The sequence below is a fragment of the Eptesicus fuscus genome, chromosome 7, assembly GCF_027574615.1.
Source record: "Eptesicus fuscus isolate TK198812 chromosome 7, DD_ASM_mEF_20220401, whole genome shotgun sequence".
NCBI classification, from domain to species: Eukaryota; Metazoa; Chordata; class Mammalia; order Chiroptera; family Vespertilionidae; genus Eptesicus; species Eptesicus fuscus.
In genome coordinates, this window is record NC_072479.1 from 91,889,604 (window position 1) to 91,908,780 (window position 19,177).

The following is a 19,177-nucleotide window of genomic DNA, read 5'->3' on the forward strand; positions in this document are numbered from 1 at the left end:
CAATTTTACAATTCAGCTCTCTCAACACTTCAAAGCAATGCATACACTTTCCATTGCACCATGCTGTATTTATTTTTCTCTACAATTACCCCAACTATACAATAAAATAATGGCACCCCCTTTTTTGGTTTGTTTAGTAAGAAAATTACAGTTTAAAAGAACATTTTATCTGAAGTACAGGGTGGGCAAAAGTAGTTTTGCAGTTGTTCATATGGAAAATAATACAATAATTAATATGTAATGATACAAGAATAAACTCTGTTTCATGTATTCACAACTGTAAACCTATGTTTGCCCACCCCTGTATATGTAAAAGCAATTGAGATGAGAGTTATCACCAAGAAGTAAATAAATAGTAGATAGAAGAAAGAGGTTAAGGTTCAAACCAGAAATATGTTACAGTACAAGTACTTACATAGATGAATTTAAGATGATATAAAGTTTTAAGAATAAGTTCAATACATAGGACTTCCTTTGTAATAAAACACTATCTGTGTCATGGAAGCTTATGTCATACTTGAGGCCCGGTGCATGATATTCATGCACGGGGAGTGGGGGGTCCCTCAGCCTGGCCTGCACCCTCTCGCAGTCCAGGACCCCTCGAGGGATGTCCAGGGCTCTTGCAGTCTGAGACTCCTTGCTCCTTATCGCTCGCCTGCAGTGGAGGTAGGAGAGGCTCCCGCCACTGCCGCTATGCTCACCAGCTGTAAGCCTGGTTTCTGGCTGAGTGGCACTCCCCCTGTGGGAGCGCACTGACCACCAGGGGGCAGCTCCTGCATTGAGCATCTGCCCCCTGGTGGTCAGTAGACATCATAGCAACTGGTGGTTCTGCTGTTCGGTCGATTTGCATATTAGGCTTTTATTATATAGTATGACTAGAGGTCCAGTGCATGATTGAATCATGCATATGTAGGGTCCCCTACACGCTTTCGCTTTCGATCACCGGGGAGCTGGGTGCCGGCGTGACGGAGGCTTCTGAAAGGCCTGGTGCACCAGCGGACAGGCACCCAGCTCCCACGCTTTTGCTTTCGATCACAGGGGAGCTGGGTGCCTGAGCGGACAGGCACCCAGCTCCCAAGCTTTTGCTTTTGATCGCTGGTGCACCAGGCCTTTCAGAAGCCTCCAGCGTGGCGGAGGCTTCTGAAAGGCCTGGTGCCTGAGCAGACAGGCACCCAGCTCCCCCGCTTTTGATGGTCCACGGTGGGATGTGAGCTCGCTGTCCCAGAGGCCCCCTTCTGTGGCGCAGACGCTGAGCTTGAGCCGCCGCTGGTGACGCGAGCTCAGCATCCCGCCAGCCCAATCGCCACCCCAGCCACCCCAAGTCCCGCCCCCCCCCGCGCCTCCTGGCCAATCGCGGGCATAGCGAAGGTACGGTCAATTTGCATATTTGTCTATTATTAGATAGGATGATGGAGTTTTTTAAATGAAGATATGTATTCAAAATAATTTTAGCAAACACTTTCAACTCTTTCTTCTGCTAAGTATTATTCTAAAACACATATCAAAATGCACATTAATAAAAGTTTTTATTTTCTCCCTGTCCCATCTTTGGTAATGGAATACTCAAAAGATTGATAAGAAGGGATATAAAGCAAATATGTATTTTTAAACCTATAAATTGAGTAATCAGTTTCCAGATAATCAAAAATTGGCACGACTTATATGTAAACTTTGCTTAGAGTGCCCTTAAAGAAAAAAAATCATTAAATGCTGAAACAGTCTATAAGCCTAAAATTCCTTGCTTTATCTTTACATCAATGAGCAAGTTGAGCACAGCTGGTGTGGCTCAATGGTTGAGTGTCAACCTATGGACCAGGAAGTTATGGTTAGATTTCCGGTCAGGGCACATGCCCAGGTTGCAGTCTCAATCCCCAGTGGGAGGCGTGTAGGAGATAGCCAATCAATGATTATCTCTCATCACTGATGTTTCCATCTCTCTCCCTTCCTCTCTCTGAAATCAATTTAAAAAAACATGTTTTTAAAAAATGAGCAGGTTGAACACTCAATTCATGAGTGTCCTAAATTCAAAAGCACCTATATGTTTCCTTCTCGGTCCCATAGGTAAAAGTTATTGACACCTATATTCGAGACAGAATGAGATTTGGAGTGAGACAGAATTGGATTCAAATACCAGTGCCCATATTTACAGTTTAGTTTTGAAATATAATAATACAACCTGCTGTGTAAAATCATTGTCCAGATTAACTGAGATAATGTAAATGGATCACTTAGGATAATGCCTACTTCCAAGTAAAGGACAGATGATTTTTTCTTCCCTTAGTACAAGATGTAGCATAGATGTAACCTGCCTGAAAGCAGACACTGAAGCGTTAAATCACAACAAAGCACTCCTATTGGCTGGCAGAATCATCAAATTAAATGGAGAAGACAGTGGCAGGGCCCCACTGCTAATCTGCAGAGGTGAGAGTTGAAAGAACAGGGAGAATCAGTAGGTTTAGAAGAATATACAGCACATAGACTTATTTTCCCAGTATTTAAAGCATCTGCCCTGGAAATTGTAATGACTGCATTAAGCAGAAAGCTGTCAATGGGGCCCTGGTGGGAAATAAGGGCCAAAGACCCTGGTAGAACCTCCCTAAGCAGCCACCCATCCTGATTTAAGAAGTGAGGGCTCAAGGCAATGGACTGTGAAGCTGGGGAGAAAGAAGGGAAGGTGGAACATAGAAATACTCCCCAGCTCTGCCCACTCAGGGGACCTTGGAACAGTGACATCCAATTGCAATAAATGTACTTACAGGCAGTCCTCAGGTTACGTCGGACTCGACATACATCGTTTCGTGGTTATGTCACCATCTCCCATTTATTTATTTTTTTAAAAAGTTCCGTCATTTCGACATGTGTACATATGTGCTTTATGTCTTTTATTATTTATTTACCACATGTAAAGGTCAGGAATTGTTATCTTTCTTTTAAATTTTTTTTACTGTTTCACTTCATTACTGCTGTGTGTGTGCTCCATGTGAGTGACGTAGGTGCTTATGAAAATCACGTTACATCGCACCATAGGAACGGATCTCCGACGTAACCCCAGGACCTACTGTAGTGACCAAATCTTGGCATCTAACTACCATTTTCCACTAAAAGGAAGTAGAGCTTCTTGGAGAAATGGCTGGTTCCACATTTGGGACTGGAAATGTGTATATGAGCTAAGCCTAGAATATCTTGTTCTTCCAGAATGATGAAGTACTTGAAGAATGGTGAGAATATGTCAAAGGACACAGATGGGCTCCCTTTGGCAACATTAGGACTCATTTGAGCATCAAAACAAATAATGATAGTAATGGAGCACATAACGCACTGAATAAAATAGGAAAACATGAGTCTACACAAATATACATATATAAGTAAATAAAATAAACATAATGTTTTATGAGAAATGGGATGTTAATATAGTTTCAAAGTACATACCACAAGTGCTTATAACTTACAGAAGGAAAGAGTAACTTTACAGTGGATAAGCCTGGGAGACACAAACTTAATCAAGTGATCAAGGTGAATATCATCAGGAATAAGACAAATCAAAAAGGATACAATAAAAAAAAATCTTCTACATCTTTCTGAAAAAGATGAAAATAGACTGAATCCAATTATGAGGAAATATCAGACAAACCCAAATGGAGGGACATTCTGTAAAGTAACTGACCCGTTATCTTCAAATGCGTCACGGTTTTAAAGTCTAGAAAAGACTGAGGAATTGTTCCAGGTCAAATGAGATGAGAACTAGATACAATGTATGGTTCTGGATGGGATCATATTACCATGAAACACATTATTATGACAATTGGTGATATTTGAATCGGGTTATAGGATTCAATGCTAGTAACATGTCAAAGTTCAATATCTGATGTTGATAGTTGTTTTCTGGTTAAGGATAAATGTCCATGTTCCTAAGAAATAACATGCCAAAGTATTTGGAGCTGATGGTATCAGCAACTTACAAATAATTCCAGGCAAAAAGGTCTTTATATTGTTTTCTAATTTTGCTGTAACTTTTTGATTGTTTCAAAATAATAATATTAAAACTTGAAAATTACTGTGAGACATGTAGAAGATAAGTTAGAAGCAGATGAAAGTGCCAGCAAGGGAGCCATTATGGAAGCTATTTCAATAACCAAGTCAAGAGCAGGTGAACTAAGACATTTGCAGTGGGAACAAAGAAAAGAGGAAAGCTTTGGCAGATGTTAAGGAAACAGAATTGAGATGGTTTGGTTTGCTATTTAGATAGGGAGAGAAGAAAAGGGAAGGCTCTAGGGCAACTCAAATTTCTGGTTTGGCAAACTGATTAGATGATAGTACCATTAATATAAGGAAAACAGAGATGTTTTTGGAGTAAGTAAGCTGATGTAACGGCAAATAAGTATAATGAGCCTTATTATCCAAACACTCTAGGCTACTTGACCAAATAAAGTATACTAGGTATTTTATTATCATGTTAAGCTGAATTTGTACTCTCTGAACTCATGTTTCCACAAGAAAGGTAATTCCATTAGAGTAACATTCTTGGCCTAGTCTCGCTTCACTCATATCTCCCCATGGAGTGAGAATTGTTCAGCTGCAAAATGTCTTTGGGGAAAGAACTAAGCATTCCAGGCTCTGCTCCTTCTGGGTTTCTCCTCTTCAGAGCCAACATGTCAGCATAATCTATACATTCCTGATCTTCTGTATCAAAACCACTTTATAGATGGCTGTGATGTATGTTTAATTCAGGGGCAAAGTTACAGCAAGCACATCTAGCCACATATCCAGAATCATATTGTCCAATCAGTTCTACAGTAACAATAAAAATTATGACATTTTATTTTAATTTGTCTAACTTCTATGTCATATCTCTCAACTGGTTCTGAATCTAGGAGAGAAAGAAAACAATGTAGCTAATTTGTATACCAAACTCAAACAATTATGTAAACTTTTTATTGTTCATAGTGACTAATATAGAGCTTGAAACAAACTTATTGAATTGAATTCAATCAATGTAAAATATAATGATGCTAAATAATACTGTATTATAGTGAAAAATATAGGCCCTTCTAATTACTTGTTTTTCAGTTTTAGGGATTTAACACCATTGATTCAAAACTTGTTTTTCAACAGGGTACAGTATACTTATTTTACTTTTCTTCATACATAAAATAGAAATTATAATGGCCCTATTATCTGATAATGATTGCTCAGAGAATTAAGTAAGTAATATATAGATACCATTCTGTAACAGACTAAATGAATGACACAGATTTATTGCTTAGTCATCATGTCCCCTTTCTCAACAGTGTAAATTGGTGCAGAATGAGTGGAAAAACCAAACCATAATGGAATTGCTAGGGTTAGCTATAAAGAAGCATATCAAGTGACCTATATCATGTTTCCCAGATTGTGTGTTGTGGATCACTAGTTGTGAAAAATAATAATGGGTTTCCAAGGGTGGAAGTGGAGGAAGGCTATGAAAAATCCTTCAGTGCAGAAAAGTGTTTAACCCTGTAATTCCCTAATACATTTGACCACTGGAACATTTTTTTACTCCAGAAACATCACTCCGAATGAGTACTTCACAGATATTGAGACATTCTGATTGAGGGGAAGATGGTAAAATATGTGGTTAGGACTTCTTGATTTATTAGAATACCCTATGGTGAATTTGGCACAGTATTAAGTGAAAAAACTATAAAAACCTTGCTCATTCTATTGTGCTCCCTGGGAAGTGTATATACCACTTTATCTACCTAATTTCTATTCAATTATAAAGCTCCATTTGTGTACCCTCTTCCTAGAATAGCTTTCCCTGGCTTTTACCCAACCATACTCTGTTAATTAAAATGATACTTATTGAGCACCTATTATGTACTAGGTGCTGTTATAGGTACTAGGATTGAGCATATATTAATCATAATGGTACATTGTTCTTATTCTTATGGAAAAATCCATTCGAGTGGGAAAGACACTGACCAACACATAAATGCTAAGTCAGGTTTAAAATATGTTACAAAGGAAAAACTAGCATAAAGGAGCTAGAACATTAAGTTGAGGCTACTTTATATTCAGTGGTCAGAGAAGGCCTTCCTTATAGTGGCATCTAAATATGATCTGAAGGAAGAAAGATAATGAGCCACATAAGTCAGTGGGAGAAGGGCATTCCAGACAAGTCCATGACGAATATAAAAAAACGTAAGGCAGGAACTGTTTGGCTTATCTGAGGCAGTGTAGAACAGATGGCATGGCTGGAGTAAAGTGAGCTAGGTGGAGACTGACAGGAGATCGATTAAGAGGTTAAAGAGAGAGTCAAATTATATAAGGTGATGGATGATTTTAGTCTGAGTGAGATGGAAAGACATTGGAAGTTTAGCAGATGAATAACATGATCTGATTTATGTAAGTCCACCTGCCAATTTGTAAAAGAATAATAAGGGCACAACAGTCATTGCCAGGAAACAGAGTGAGAGGCTTTTTCAAAAGTCCAGGCAAACGTATTAATGGTTTATACAATAGTGGCAGATTCAAGATATATTTTGAAAAGAAAACTAGAGGAACAATTTTTAAACTTTTTTTTTAAATCTCAGGACCATTTCATACCCTTAAAAATTACTGGAAACCCTAAAGAGTTTTCGTACAGGGGGGTAATATCTATAACTATTTAGTATATTAAAACTGAGATACTTTTAAAACATAGGAATTCAAATGCACATTTCATTAGCCATCAGAGCTATGATGTCAGTGCACATCATTGTACAACAATGGAAAACTCCATCAAGCACTTTTACAAATAAGAGTGGGAAGGGAAAAATATGTTTGTATAATTATGAACAATTTTGACCTCACAGACCTCCTGAAAGGGTCTTTGAGACTGCCAAGGGGTCCTGAACGATAGTTAAGAATTGTTGGCCTAGAAGGTTTTCTGATGGATCGGATGTGACAGTGTGAGAAAAAGAAAAGAATCAAGAATGGGATCAAATTCTTTACCCTGTGCTGCCATGAACTGAAATGCAAAGTTTAGTGCCACACATATTAAGCTTAAAATGCTTTTTAGACATTTATTTGAGATTTAGGGTAGCTGACTGGATCTGAGTCTGAGTTCAGGGAAGTGGCATCTAAATATGATCTGAAGGAAGAAAGGGCTGGACATAAAAGTTTAGGAGTCATCAGCATATAGATAGCATTTAAAGCCCTGGAACTGGATGCGAATACACAGGGAATGAATGTAGATTGAGAGAAATCTGAGGATAATCCCTGGGATTATTCATTCAATCAATGAATTCCATCAGTGAAAATCTAAATGTTATCTCTTTATAACACAGTCTCCCTCAGTCGATTAAAGGTTCTTTGAGATCATTTTTATATGTAAATATTCTTTTATGATGCCCAGCATCCAATAAGCACTCAACTCTGTTTACTGAATGAATAAATAAAGTAACAATGTGCTCTGTGGTACATTCATAGCTAAATTCCATCATTTTAGAACAGGCAAGAGTAGGAAGTTGAAGAGATCAACTTCAGATTCATACATTAGGTCTACTATTCATCACTCGGTCAAACAGGTTCCCATGAATTGAGAGGCAGAGGTAACTGCAGGCCTTTAACTTTCCCCAGGGCAAGTCAATAACAAGGGATGAGATTAGGTTTCAAATTCTAGTTCCCACTGAAGACATTTAAAACAATAATGCCAACTCTACTTTCTAGACATTTTATTTTTTAAGGAAATTTTTTCCCAGAGAAATTTCCATCTATGCATGCTTATTCAGACTGCCTAGAAATGCTCTTGGGAGAAAGACATGCCAAAGAATGGCACCCGCTGAGATTTTTATGTTTGCGGAAGAAAAAAACCTGAGTAACCACACAAAAGAAAAAACACCCATTTAATAAAGTCTGCTGCTGTTAATAGCAATGTGGGAACAAAATTCAGAGAATCAGATTTTATGCTTAGAAAAGGAGATGAATTTTTTTTACATGTAGAAAGGGTCAGTAATAAATCATTCACCATTTTCATCGTGGATAAATCCAGCCAGAGTTTCATAAAAAAAAAAAATGAGGATGAATAATATTCTACTGGCATATGATTGACATGGCATCTATAAAGAATGATGGTGATTTTATTCATTAGTGGAATATACAGCTTGTAGTGGGTGCTTTTTAGATTCTGGAATTTCCCTTCAGCCTGACTCAATTCTGTGTCCTTCATCTTTATTGGCTTCTCTCACATCCCAAATTTCAGTTCATATCTCCACGGCTCTCGTATGCAGACACCTCTATGGGATGAAATGCTGGAGGTTGGGATTACCCCCTAGTTAGCCAGCATCATTCTGGGTAGATTTGAATGACTTAAGGAACTTAAAAGGCTCCCAAACACATTTCCTAAAAGCTGAAGTTGCTATCATCAGAGCCACTGTGGATGAGACAGCAAGAGTGAGAGGAGTGTCTCTCAAAGGTCTTATTTCAAATGTGGGCAAACACCACTTTTAAATCACTGTAACAGCAAGTAGGGCTGCTACAGGGCCTTACAATTTACACAGCACCACGCACATTTTATCTGATCCGCGCTTTACTGCATCCCTGAGAAGGAGGCAAGGCAAATACCATCCTCACGTTGCTGACAAGTTGAAGGGTCAGGAAGGTTACACAGAGGATGACAAGCATGATTAGAGATGAATTCCTAGAAAAAGCAGCTATAAGGATTTAAAAAAAAAATACTTGTCTTCAGAGATACTGATTTAATTAGTCTGGGGTAGGGCCCAGGCATTTTTTTTTTTTTTAATCTTCTCAGGAAATTCTAATTTGTTGAGGACTACTGATTAATTGTTGGGACCACTGACTTCTTAATATCTTTTTTTCTTTTCCAATTGTTCTTTGTTTCACCTAAGATTATTTTCTATTATTTTATTATCTTTCTGTTTTTAGCTTTCACTTCTCACTTGGCTTTGGTTGAGGGATTCCACATTACTGAACAGAGTCTTCTTTGGTTTCCTCCGTTAGGTTACAAACTATAGCCATCTAAGTTTCTGCTCTTCTTCCTTTTTCCAACTTATTATTCTCCTCTCAAACTTCATCATCCCTTTGGAATACAATGTTCCATCTTAATGATTTTCTCCCCGAGGAGCTAATTAACATGAACAGATTACTGGAGTTAGGAGACCAGAGTTCTTCCAGTCAGTGGCTCTGTAAGACTGGGAAAATTATTCAACCTCTTTAAGTCTCAAACCCAATCATTAAAATAAAGAAAAAAAAAATACTTACCTTGTAGGGTTTTTTAAAGGGCAGGAGTGGAGTGGAAGGGGTCAATGGGGGAAAAGCGGGGCAGGGGGGGACAACTGTAATACTTTCAACAATAAAGATAAATAAAAGCAAAAAAGAAATAAATGAAACACATGCTCAATAATAGAAATAAATGGCTCAATGCACTAAAAGAAAAATATTTTTTAAAGATTATCTTTTAAAAGGTCTTTTTATTTCTTACCTATTTTTTGCTTCAACCCAATACAATATTCTGTACTCTGAGTTATATGACTCTGTTTTTTACCCACACTCATTTCTAATTTTAAAATTTAGCATATATATTCTATAACCCCACAGTGCCCAGTAAAATAGTATTCTAGGTTTGGCAAGAATTTTATATACCACAAGTTCTAAACTCTTAATAATGGAAGGGAGAGATGGTATGGATTATTATTAAATTACCTTATTATTAGCTCATTAAGCACCCAAAAAAGTCCAGAAGAATATCTAAAATATTGATTTCCTTCAGGTTGCCACCTGATTGAAACAGAATCCATCGTGGGTAGGAATTCAGGAGCAGCTCACCTTTCTTCAAATTATCTGCCTTAGTCTCTTGAGAGACCTGGGCCCTTGACTTTTCTTTCTTTCCTTACCCCTATGGCCTCTGTGTGCTTCTTTTTGTAAGATTCCTCCATAGGTGTGAAAGAGTATGGCCTTCTCACTTCACTGTGGCAGATTCTACTATGGATGGGGTTTAAAGTATGTGGTGGAATCTGTACCAGGAACAGCCTCAAGATAATCAGAATTTCCAAATTTTCCAGGTTGACTTTCTGTTAATATCCACCTATGTTCATTAAAATGTTATTATAAAGTTCAATGTTAAGCACCTAATAGGATGATTCATCTGTGATATTGTGCCAAAATTGTCTTTTTTTTTTCTGCCTCCACCTTGGGTCACTTCTCAAACATCCCCATGTCGTGAAAAAGGAAGAGTAGAAAAATCCATCCAGCTAAAACAACCACCAAGGGTGCAGCCCCAAAATCCAATGCTTCAATAGCCAATTCCTTATCCAAACACTCCAGTAATGCCAGTGTTTGAACTTTGGAGCTAACTAGATTTAGTCACTCCTCCTATTATAAATTTAACATTTCAGTCCTCATCATTCATGTCTCTCCCATCAACTTTTAATCTCCTCTTTCCCATTCTTTACAACCAGATTGAATTTCATGCATCCTGACATTAACACACATACACACACACACACAAAATGGTTTCTTAAATTCCTTCAACACCCGTCATACTTTCCTTTTACCACCAAATTATTCAAAAGCTTAATCTACAACCAGTGCATTGCTATTCTTCAACTCTTCAACGCTGCAATTTAGCTTCTACCTTCTCCACTTTAATTAAATTGCTTTCTTGAAGGTGTTTGTCCTCATAATCACCAAACAAGGTGACATTTTGAGCTTCCTTCTGCTTTGCATCCCAACAAGTTTTGATAACGTTAACTAATCTCTTCTTCAATTTTTTTCTCTGTTCATATTTAGGATATTATTTTATCTTTCTTGCTTTTTATCTCTCAATGCTCCTTCTCTCTCTCCATTTGCTAAGGCCTTCTTTCTAAAGTATATGTAAAGAAATTACTTAAATGTACTGATTTCCAATTTCCTCATCTATAAAATGAAGATAATATCCATTCCAAAAACAACCAGGAAAATTAAATGGCATTTTATATTTAACAAATATTAATTATACTCTTAAGAGTGAACATTTCCAGCATTCTGTCTTTGATACTATCTCCCTTCACCATCTAATTCTATAAATGACTGTAAAATCTTTACCTTAAGCTTTTACCTCTCACCAGAGCTCCACATCAATATTTCTAATTTGTAATATCATGCCACACACTCAATAAGTTTACAAAACAAAATTTATCATGCCACCATCTTCCTCATCAAAATAAATTCTGCTCAGGTCTTTCCTCTTTTTATTAAGATCATTTCAAAATCCCAGCCAACCAGGACCAGATCATTAGTCATCTTTGACTCCCTTAGATTTAATCCATCTCTTTACATACTAATGCTTTATCTAAAGTGTCTCTTGAACATCATAACCAAGTCAACTTATCCCAGAAATGCAAAGTTGGATTAACATTAAAAAATAAAACATGTAGCCCTAGCCCGATGGCTCAGTTAGTTGAGTGTCATCCCATACACCAAAAGGCTGAGGGTTCGATTCCCAGTCAGGGCACATACCTAGGTCAAGGGTTCTATCCCCAGTCGAGGTGTGCACAGAAGGTAACCAATCAATGTTTCTCTCTTGCGTGCGTTCTCTCTCTCTTTCTCTCTCTCTCTCTCTCTTCCTCTTTTTCTAAAAAATCAATGGAAACATATCCTCAGGAGAGGATTAAAAAACAATTAAAATATAAAAAATAAAACAATATAATTTATCACATCAACAGAACAAAGGAGGAAAAATTATATGATCATCTAATTATATATAGAAAAAAAAAGAAAAATGTCAACACCCTTTTATTCTAAAAACACCCAGCAAATTAGGAGTAGAAGAGTATATATAATAAACATAGGTTGTATTATATTTAATGCTTAAATACTGAATGCTTTCCCTTAAAGATAACAAACAAGGAAAGGATTTTTGATTTTACCAGTTCCGTGCACAATTGCCCTGCAGCCAGAGTAGTATTATATTATTAATAATAATAATAGACATAAAGACTAGAAAAAGAAGAAATAAAACCATCATTATTCTCAGAGGACAGAAATAAACCAATAAAAATTATTTTTAAAAGGAACTACTATAACTTTTCCATAAGTTTATCCAGGTTGCAGGACACAGGATAATGGAAAACTCAACAGCATTTCTATATACCAACAATGAACAATTGGAAAGTGAAAGTAATAAACAATACTAAAGCACTAAGTCAACTCAATGAGAAAACTCTTTTTCCATATAGGAAAAAAAAAATGAATTTCAACTCTTACCTCGCAACCTACAAAAACAATTTGAGATAGATCATAAAACCAAATATAAAAGCCAGAACCAGAAAGCATCTAGAAAAAATATGAGAGCATATATTCACAACCTGAACAAAACACAAAACGCACAAACCATGAAAGAAAAAATTGATAAACTGGATCTCACCAAAATTAAAATATTCTATTCATCAAAAGTCATCATTTTAAAAATGTGGGTAAATCATCATGATAGAGAAGCTCAGCCTAGTAGGTTAATACACTGGAAGAAAACAAAGAGAAACCAGTAGTATATAAATATTTCAGCCTCCATGAGTTGAAAATAGAATGTTTCACAATCTGAAAAATTTTATGACATGAACGAGTCCAAAGAAGCAAAGGTAAAAAGGTCAAACATGGGATGCAGAACTAACAGCTGTGACTTAGTGAGTTAGTAAATATGCCACGCCTGGCCAGTGTGACTCAGTGGTTGAGGTCGACCCATGAACCAGGTGGTCATGGTTTGATTCCCAGTCAGGGTACATGGCCGGGTTGCAGGCTTTATCCCCAGTAGGGGGAGTGCATGAGGCAGCCAGTCAATGATTCTCATCATTGATGTTTATATATCTCTCTTCCTTCCTCTCTGAAATCAATAAAAACACATTTAAAAAATAAATAAGTATTCCAAATAAAATCAAACAACAAAACACTGCAAAATCTGTGGCTTCTAAATAATTATCCAAACATACAATGTATAATCAGCCCTACCACAAATTGAATGCAATGAGTCCTTATTTACAACTAGAAGCCCGTTGCACAAAGATTTGTGCAATAGACCTTCATTCACCTGGCTGCCTGCACCAGTTTTCCACCAGCACCGGGGACCCAGGCCTTGGCTCTGGCCACCGCCTTCTGCCTTTTTTCAGGGTCGGGGCTTGGCCCCGGGAGGCAGCGGCGATGGGAGCGGAGGGGGAGGCCCCAGCACCTCCCACCGGCCCCAGTTCCCTCAGCCGCTCAGCAATCGGAGTGGAGGAAGTCCCCAGCACCTCCCAGAGGCCCCAGTTCCCGTGGCGATTGGGGGCGGGGCAGCACATAGGGGCCGCACTAAGTCAATCTTTACTGGGTTAATTTGCATAGCACCCTGATTGGCTGTGGGCATAGCAAAGGTATGGTCAATTAGCATATTACTGTTTTATTAGGTAGGATGGATCTTCTCATGTATAGGTAAAGTTAAGGAAAGTAGACTAGATAAAGGCATACAAAAAGAGAAGGGGAAGTAACTAAACTTGCTCTATCTAAGTAGTATATATTTGCAGCAAATGCAATGAAAATTGTTTTTATCACTCATCAATTCTATATCATTCTCACAATAACAATAAACACATGTGCCAATGCCCAGTCAAAGAAATGCAAATTCATGAACACAGGTAGTTTTAAGAGTGAAATGATCTTTTCAACCATGTTATTAATTTCTAATTAGTAAATTTTAAAAGTGTTTTAATACCCACAAGTCAATCTAACTTCACATTTCTTGCATTTCCAGCCAGAAAGCCAGAATTAGCAAACATTTTAGAGGATTAAACTTGTGATCAAAATATAGGCTCTTATATAATCTAACAACAATTATCTTTTCTTTAGAACAGTTAGATCTCAACCATTCTCCATCCGTCACACACCTGTGACTTGTCAGAACACACCCGGGAGTCCCCCACCCACACTCCCTAGTCTCCAAACCCTTTCCTGAAATCATGTGTCCTACCCTGATTCTCCCTCATAATTATTTACACTAAATTTTCTATTCCCTGCTCTCTACAGTGAATGAGGAGCCCCAGGAGATCAGACATCATGAGGAGAAATAAGCAATCCCCAAAGTCTCTGCGGTAAAAAGAACATTGATGTTATATTCTTTCCCAATTACACACCTTAGCAATCTTGTTCTATTACATACATACTTAAAGGCTGCATTGGTTCTAAGTTAAATAGCATAATCCTCAGTTTCCTGACTTTCTTACTTCATTTCTTTCCTCCTTAAATCATCACTATGACAGCTAAGAAAGGAAGCTGGAGTTAGTTAGCTTCATAGACATTTACTAGTAATAATGAACCGAGGAATAGAGTCAAGTTGGAATTTCTGGCTTTAACACTACCTCTCATTTTCTTCAAATTTTACCAAAATAAACACAGCTAAAGTAAAATAGAATATGTAAGGAAGGATTTATTAAGTTTCCTTAGGGTTGCATTGACTTCAGATATGTAGAAAAAAATCTGTTTTTCATTCATTGAATGACCACATGCATTTACATTAGAGAATTTACGTTGGTATAAAAGTAAATATGTTTATTAATGGATCTTATTAACTTACATATAGGACAATCTCCTACCTAGGTAATTTTAAAAATGCTGGAAATGTTATGGCTTCACAGTAACACCAGAAACAGCTTCATATAATGAGAGAACCGATGATAGTTAATGTGGCATTTAGCATCTAAATAGGGGTTAATGAGGTTATTTCTTGAAGCAAATGAACTAGATGACATTTCCCTGAAGAGTAAGAAAGGGTTTTTTAAGACATTTTTCTCCTCTGCATATTGGGACTCTGTGTAAAATGTGACTGTGCCTAACTGACCCTGAACCTGTAAGTTCCTCATAGAGATGTCATGTTGTACAACCTTGTGAGGATTTTTCTAACCTCTGAACAGGGCCAGAAGAGACAACTATTATATGAAAGAAAGGAAAAGAACTACAAATTAGTTGCACAACTTAGCTCCTTTGGAGTGCCAACATCCTTACCCAAAACACCATAATATCCATTCTCTTGGAGTTAATGAAGGTTAAAGGAAACAATTTATATGAAAGTGTCACACAAAAAAAGTAAGAAAAAAAATGTTCTATACAATGAGGTGGATATGTAAGATTTAAATGCCATTTTAAGAAAATTTTAGCCTTTGCGACAGTATGGATGACCTGGAGAACATTATGCTAAGTGAAATAAGCCAGTCAGAGAAAGACAAGTACCATATGGTTTCACTTACATATGGAATTTAATGAACAAACTGAACTACCAAGCAAAATAGAGACAGACTCATAGATAGAGAGCAGGCAGACAGCTCAAGGATGGGAGTGTGAGGAGGGGGGAATGAGCAAAAAATAAAAATAAAAGAGAGAGAACTCATGGACATGGATATAGTGTGGTGATTGCGGGGGTGGAGGGGGAATAAATGGAGGTGGTAAAGGGCATAGAGGGGATAAAAGGTGATGGAAAAAATAAAATTTTAAAAATTTTACAAAGGAAATTAATGAACTAAACTGCACATAAATGTGGGTGAATATTCATAACATAATATTGAGAGTAAAAGGCTAATTCCAGGTAAATAAATAAATTCCATTTTATTAATGAGGATGATGATTATAATAAGAATCATCCTAAACAAATTATATGAAAGAAGATAAGATATTAAGGAAATCATGGCTCATTCACAGCAAAACAGTCTTAAAAGGCACATCTGTCTTACAAATTAGCTCAAAGAACTTGTTCATACTATGTACTTAAGTAGATGGTGAATGGCATTGATTGGATCCACAGTCCCCCTCTCTTGGATTTTATGAGGCCCATTCAGAACGAGCCAGGTTGAGAACAAGACCAAGTCCACGTTCTGAGTTCTTCTGCTGGCAAAAATATAATGCTAACAGCTTTATAAGTGCTATTTTCAATGAAATATCACAGAACAGCTTGTCCTAGTGATATTTCTAAAGCTTGCCTGCAAACCGCCTACTGGGAAACCCAACTGAAAGAGAAGAAAGAGGGAAGCGAAAGAAAGCCACACAGACAAATGACAGGCGTGAGGGAAAAGAACAAAGGGTAAAGGGAGACCAGCTAGGCGAAAGTGAACCCTGAAGGGAAGTAAGGAGCAATGAGATGTACAACATCAAACACGGGCAAAATCAGAGACCATAAGGAATAGAGAATGTAAAGAAAATATATAGAAACAACTGGGGCTGGCGGATAGGGAAGTGATTGCAAGTAAAGCAGCATGTTCAGAGAAATGAAGACAAAACGAGCAGGAGACACCCAAGGGGAAAAAAAAAAGTAACAACTTAATAATTGGACTATAATTATTAAAATGCTGTGAAAGATGATGTGAAATGGCATGTTTCCTAAGCTTCATTTGTTGTTGTTTTTTTCTATAATATACAAATTCTTTTTTCTAAAAGCTGATATAGATTTCAGTGTCTACCATCAACTCCAAGGGAAGAAAACATCCCATTCCGAGTCCCTTCTTTTAATCTAAAAATCAATGCACATATCATAACATAGGCCAGGCATTGCAATGTCAGTTTTGCATGCACTGATTCAGAAACAACATACATTATGGTGCAGATAATGTCATTCTGGGCACTTACCTGGGGTCGAATAACTTTTACAATATTTTTGAGGGCAGTGTCGGGGGATGGAGGTGAGCAGTCAGGTGTTGGGCCTGTAGAGCTGTTTCTATGGTTACTAGTTCCTGGAGCAGTAATTGCTACCTCAGAGGCATTATCTGTGAATAAAAATAGAACTGCCATGAACCTAATCACTCAGTTTACCTTTTGAGACTGCAAATTAGTTTAATGAACAGGAATTGAGATTTCAACTTAAAACTATCAATTACAGGATCATACTGAGGAATATGCTCAGCAGCATGTTTTAAAGATAATGTTTGTTGGATGCGTTGTTCTCTTTTAAAATAATATCACCCCCTGTGGTATTATCCCAAGAAAGAAGAGTATTATTATTCAGTTAATAATGATAGATTACCCAGCATAGCTGTGAAGACTACCACGATTATATGAATGACTAAAACTGTACCTTAACTTTAAAAAGAACATGATCTTTTTAATATATTATGGGCCTAAGTTTTCTTCATAATCTTTCAAATGGGTATTGATCTTTATTAAAGTAGATGTTTCATAGCTCCAATTCATAAGACCCCAATTCAAACCTCCCCAAAGCATTTCTCTCAGAAATCCTTCAAGAGATAGAAAAATACCCCAGTGAATTAACCTGGATGAGAAACTGACATTTGTACAAAACAGTTTTATAATAAAAACTATTACCCCACAGATAAATATATCCCCCTATATGGTCAAAACTAAATGAATGAAATATCAAAAATCTAAATAAGTCTTCCCTTATGGTAACTGTTTGGGGGGTGAGGTGGAAGGATAAAGAAAGTAATGTCTTCAAAATCAGCAGCACATGAAACATTTTCTTCTTAAGTTTATATAAAAACAAAATAACATCAACGATGCCATTTGGAATGTTTAAAATACTTGGGAAAGGATGACAAATGTTTTATAAATAACTTCTGCTAGCACAAAGAGAAGTTATATTATTTTAACAACAATTTGGCAATCCTCTATGGCTTTTTATGGAAACGATTGCAAGTTCAAATCTGCAAAAAAAAATATACTTCCCTGTTATAATTTTAATTAGTTTCCAATAATGTTCTGTCCTAGACAGCTAGCTGAATTGATGCAAAAGAGACTGAGACTGTGAATTGTTTATAGACCAGCAAATCTCTCTGTTCCACAGCTACTGTCTACAATCCCAACTGAAAAGCAATAATTTATGAAGGCATCTCTTGCTCATAATAAGTGAGATTATAAAAACTCTACCCCCCACATAAAAATGTAATTCAGTCTTCTGGTGAATCTAGACATAGGTTTATGAAAAATACAAGTGTGGCACATTGAATTAAACAGATCCATCACTAATTATGCCTTTAAAATGTCCAGAGCTCTCTCTTGACTTCAGTTTAATGGATCAGGTGGGAATTAGCATCTCAAGAACAGGCAGGTTTGTGTGGGTGGTCTTCTGAGTAGAACAGAATAGTATGAGTCAATATTGAAAGAGACAAAACATCAATCAGCAAGAGGATGACAAAGATGCCCTGCTTCTCTCCAATTTGTCCTTCCTTCTTTCATTCATTCAACCATACATCCAAAAACATTTATTTGGGGGCAAGAATATCAGTTATTATGTTCCTTCTAAGGATAAATCTCTAGTCAGGGGTAGTGGGTAGGGAGGGATAAACAGGTGGAGCAGAGAGGATTTTTAGGACAGTAAAACTGCTCTGTATGATTCTATAATGGTGGGTGCCTGACATTTTAATTTGTCTAAACCCATTAGACTATACACCACGAAGAGTGAACCCCAATGTAAACTATGGATTTTGGTGATAATGATGTTTCCATGTAGGGTTGTTTATTGTAGCAAATGTACCCCCTCTCTGGTGGGGGGTGTTGACTGGTGGGGGAGGCTGTGTCCATGTAGAGGCAGATTGTAAATGAGAACTCTGTATTTCTACTAAATTCTGCTGTGAATCTAAAACTGCTCTAAAAATAATGCCTTAAAATATTTTTTTCAAAGAATCTCTGCCCTTGCCATAGCAGGTTTGTATCAGTGGATAGAACATTGGCCTGCGGACTGAAGGGTCCCAGGTTTGACCTCAGTTGTAGGCTCCTCCCCAGCCCGGGACCTGCTTGGGGCTCATGCAGGAGGCAACCAATCGATGTGTTTCTCTCACATTGGTATTTCTCTCTGTCTTTCCCTCTCTCTTCCACTCTCTAAAAATAAATGGAAAAATATCCTCGGGTGAGGATTAAAAAATATATATATCTGCCCTTGACAAGTATACAATCACATGTGGCATCAGAGATGCAATTTATAATGCAATATAACTTGAAAATTGATAACAGATCAATGAAACACGATGAAAAAGCAGGGGAGGACTGTGGCTGGAGAAGAAGGTGGTTGTAAAATACTTCAGTTTTCAGGCAAGAAAGCTGGAGTAGAACATAAATCATAACAGCATGAAGGTAGAACGAGCATAGATAAGCTATTTTATGTTAGAGAGAAGTTGGAGATGAGTTTAAATGAGTTAGAGGAAGTTTTTTAGTATAAAAGTTTACACTTAATTCTGTAGGCAATAAGAAATATTGAAGA

General features: G+C 37.2%; 1 protein-coding gene across 4 annotated transcripts in view; it reads right to left on the minus strand.

Annotated features, from left to right (window-relative positions):
- The window catches only part of ANKS1B (ankyrin repeat and sterile alpha motif domain containing 1B), an 808,746-nt gene that overhangs the window by 527,009 nt on the left and 262,560 nt on the right, over window positions 1-19,177 (minus strand). For all 4 annotated transcript variants that reach the window (XM_054719390.1, XM_054719389.1, XM_054719388.1 and 1 more), the window contains exon 11: window positions 16,594-16,730. In XM_054719390.1, coding sequence (XP_054575365.1) covers window positions 16,594-16,730 — 137 coding nt within the window. The remainder of the gene's footprint in view (window positions 1-16,593; window positions 16,731-19,177) is intronic.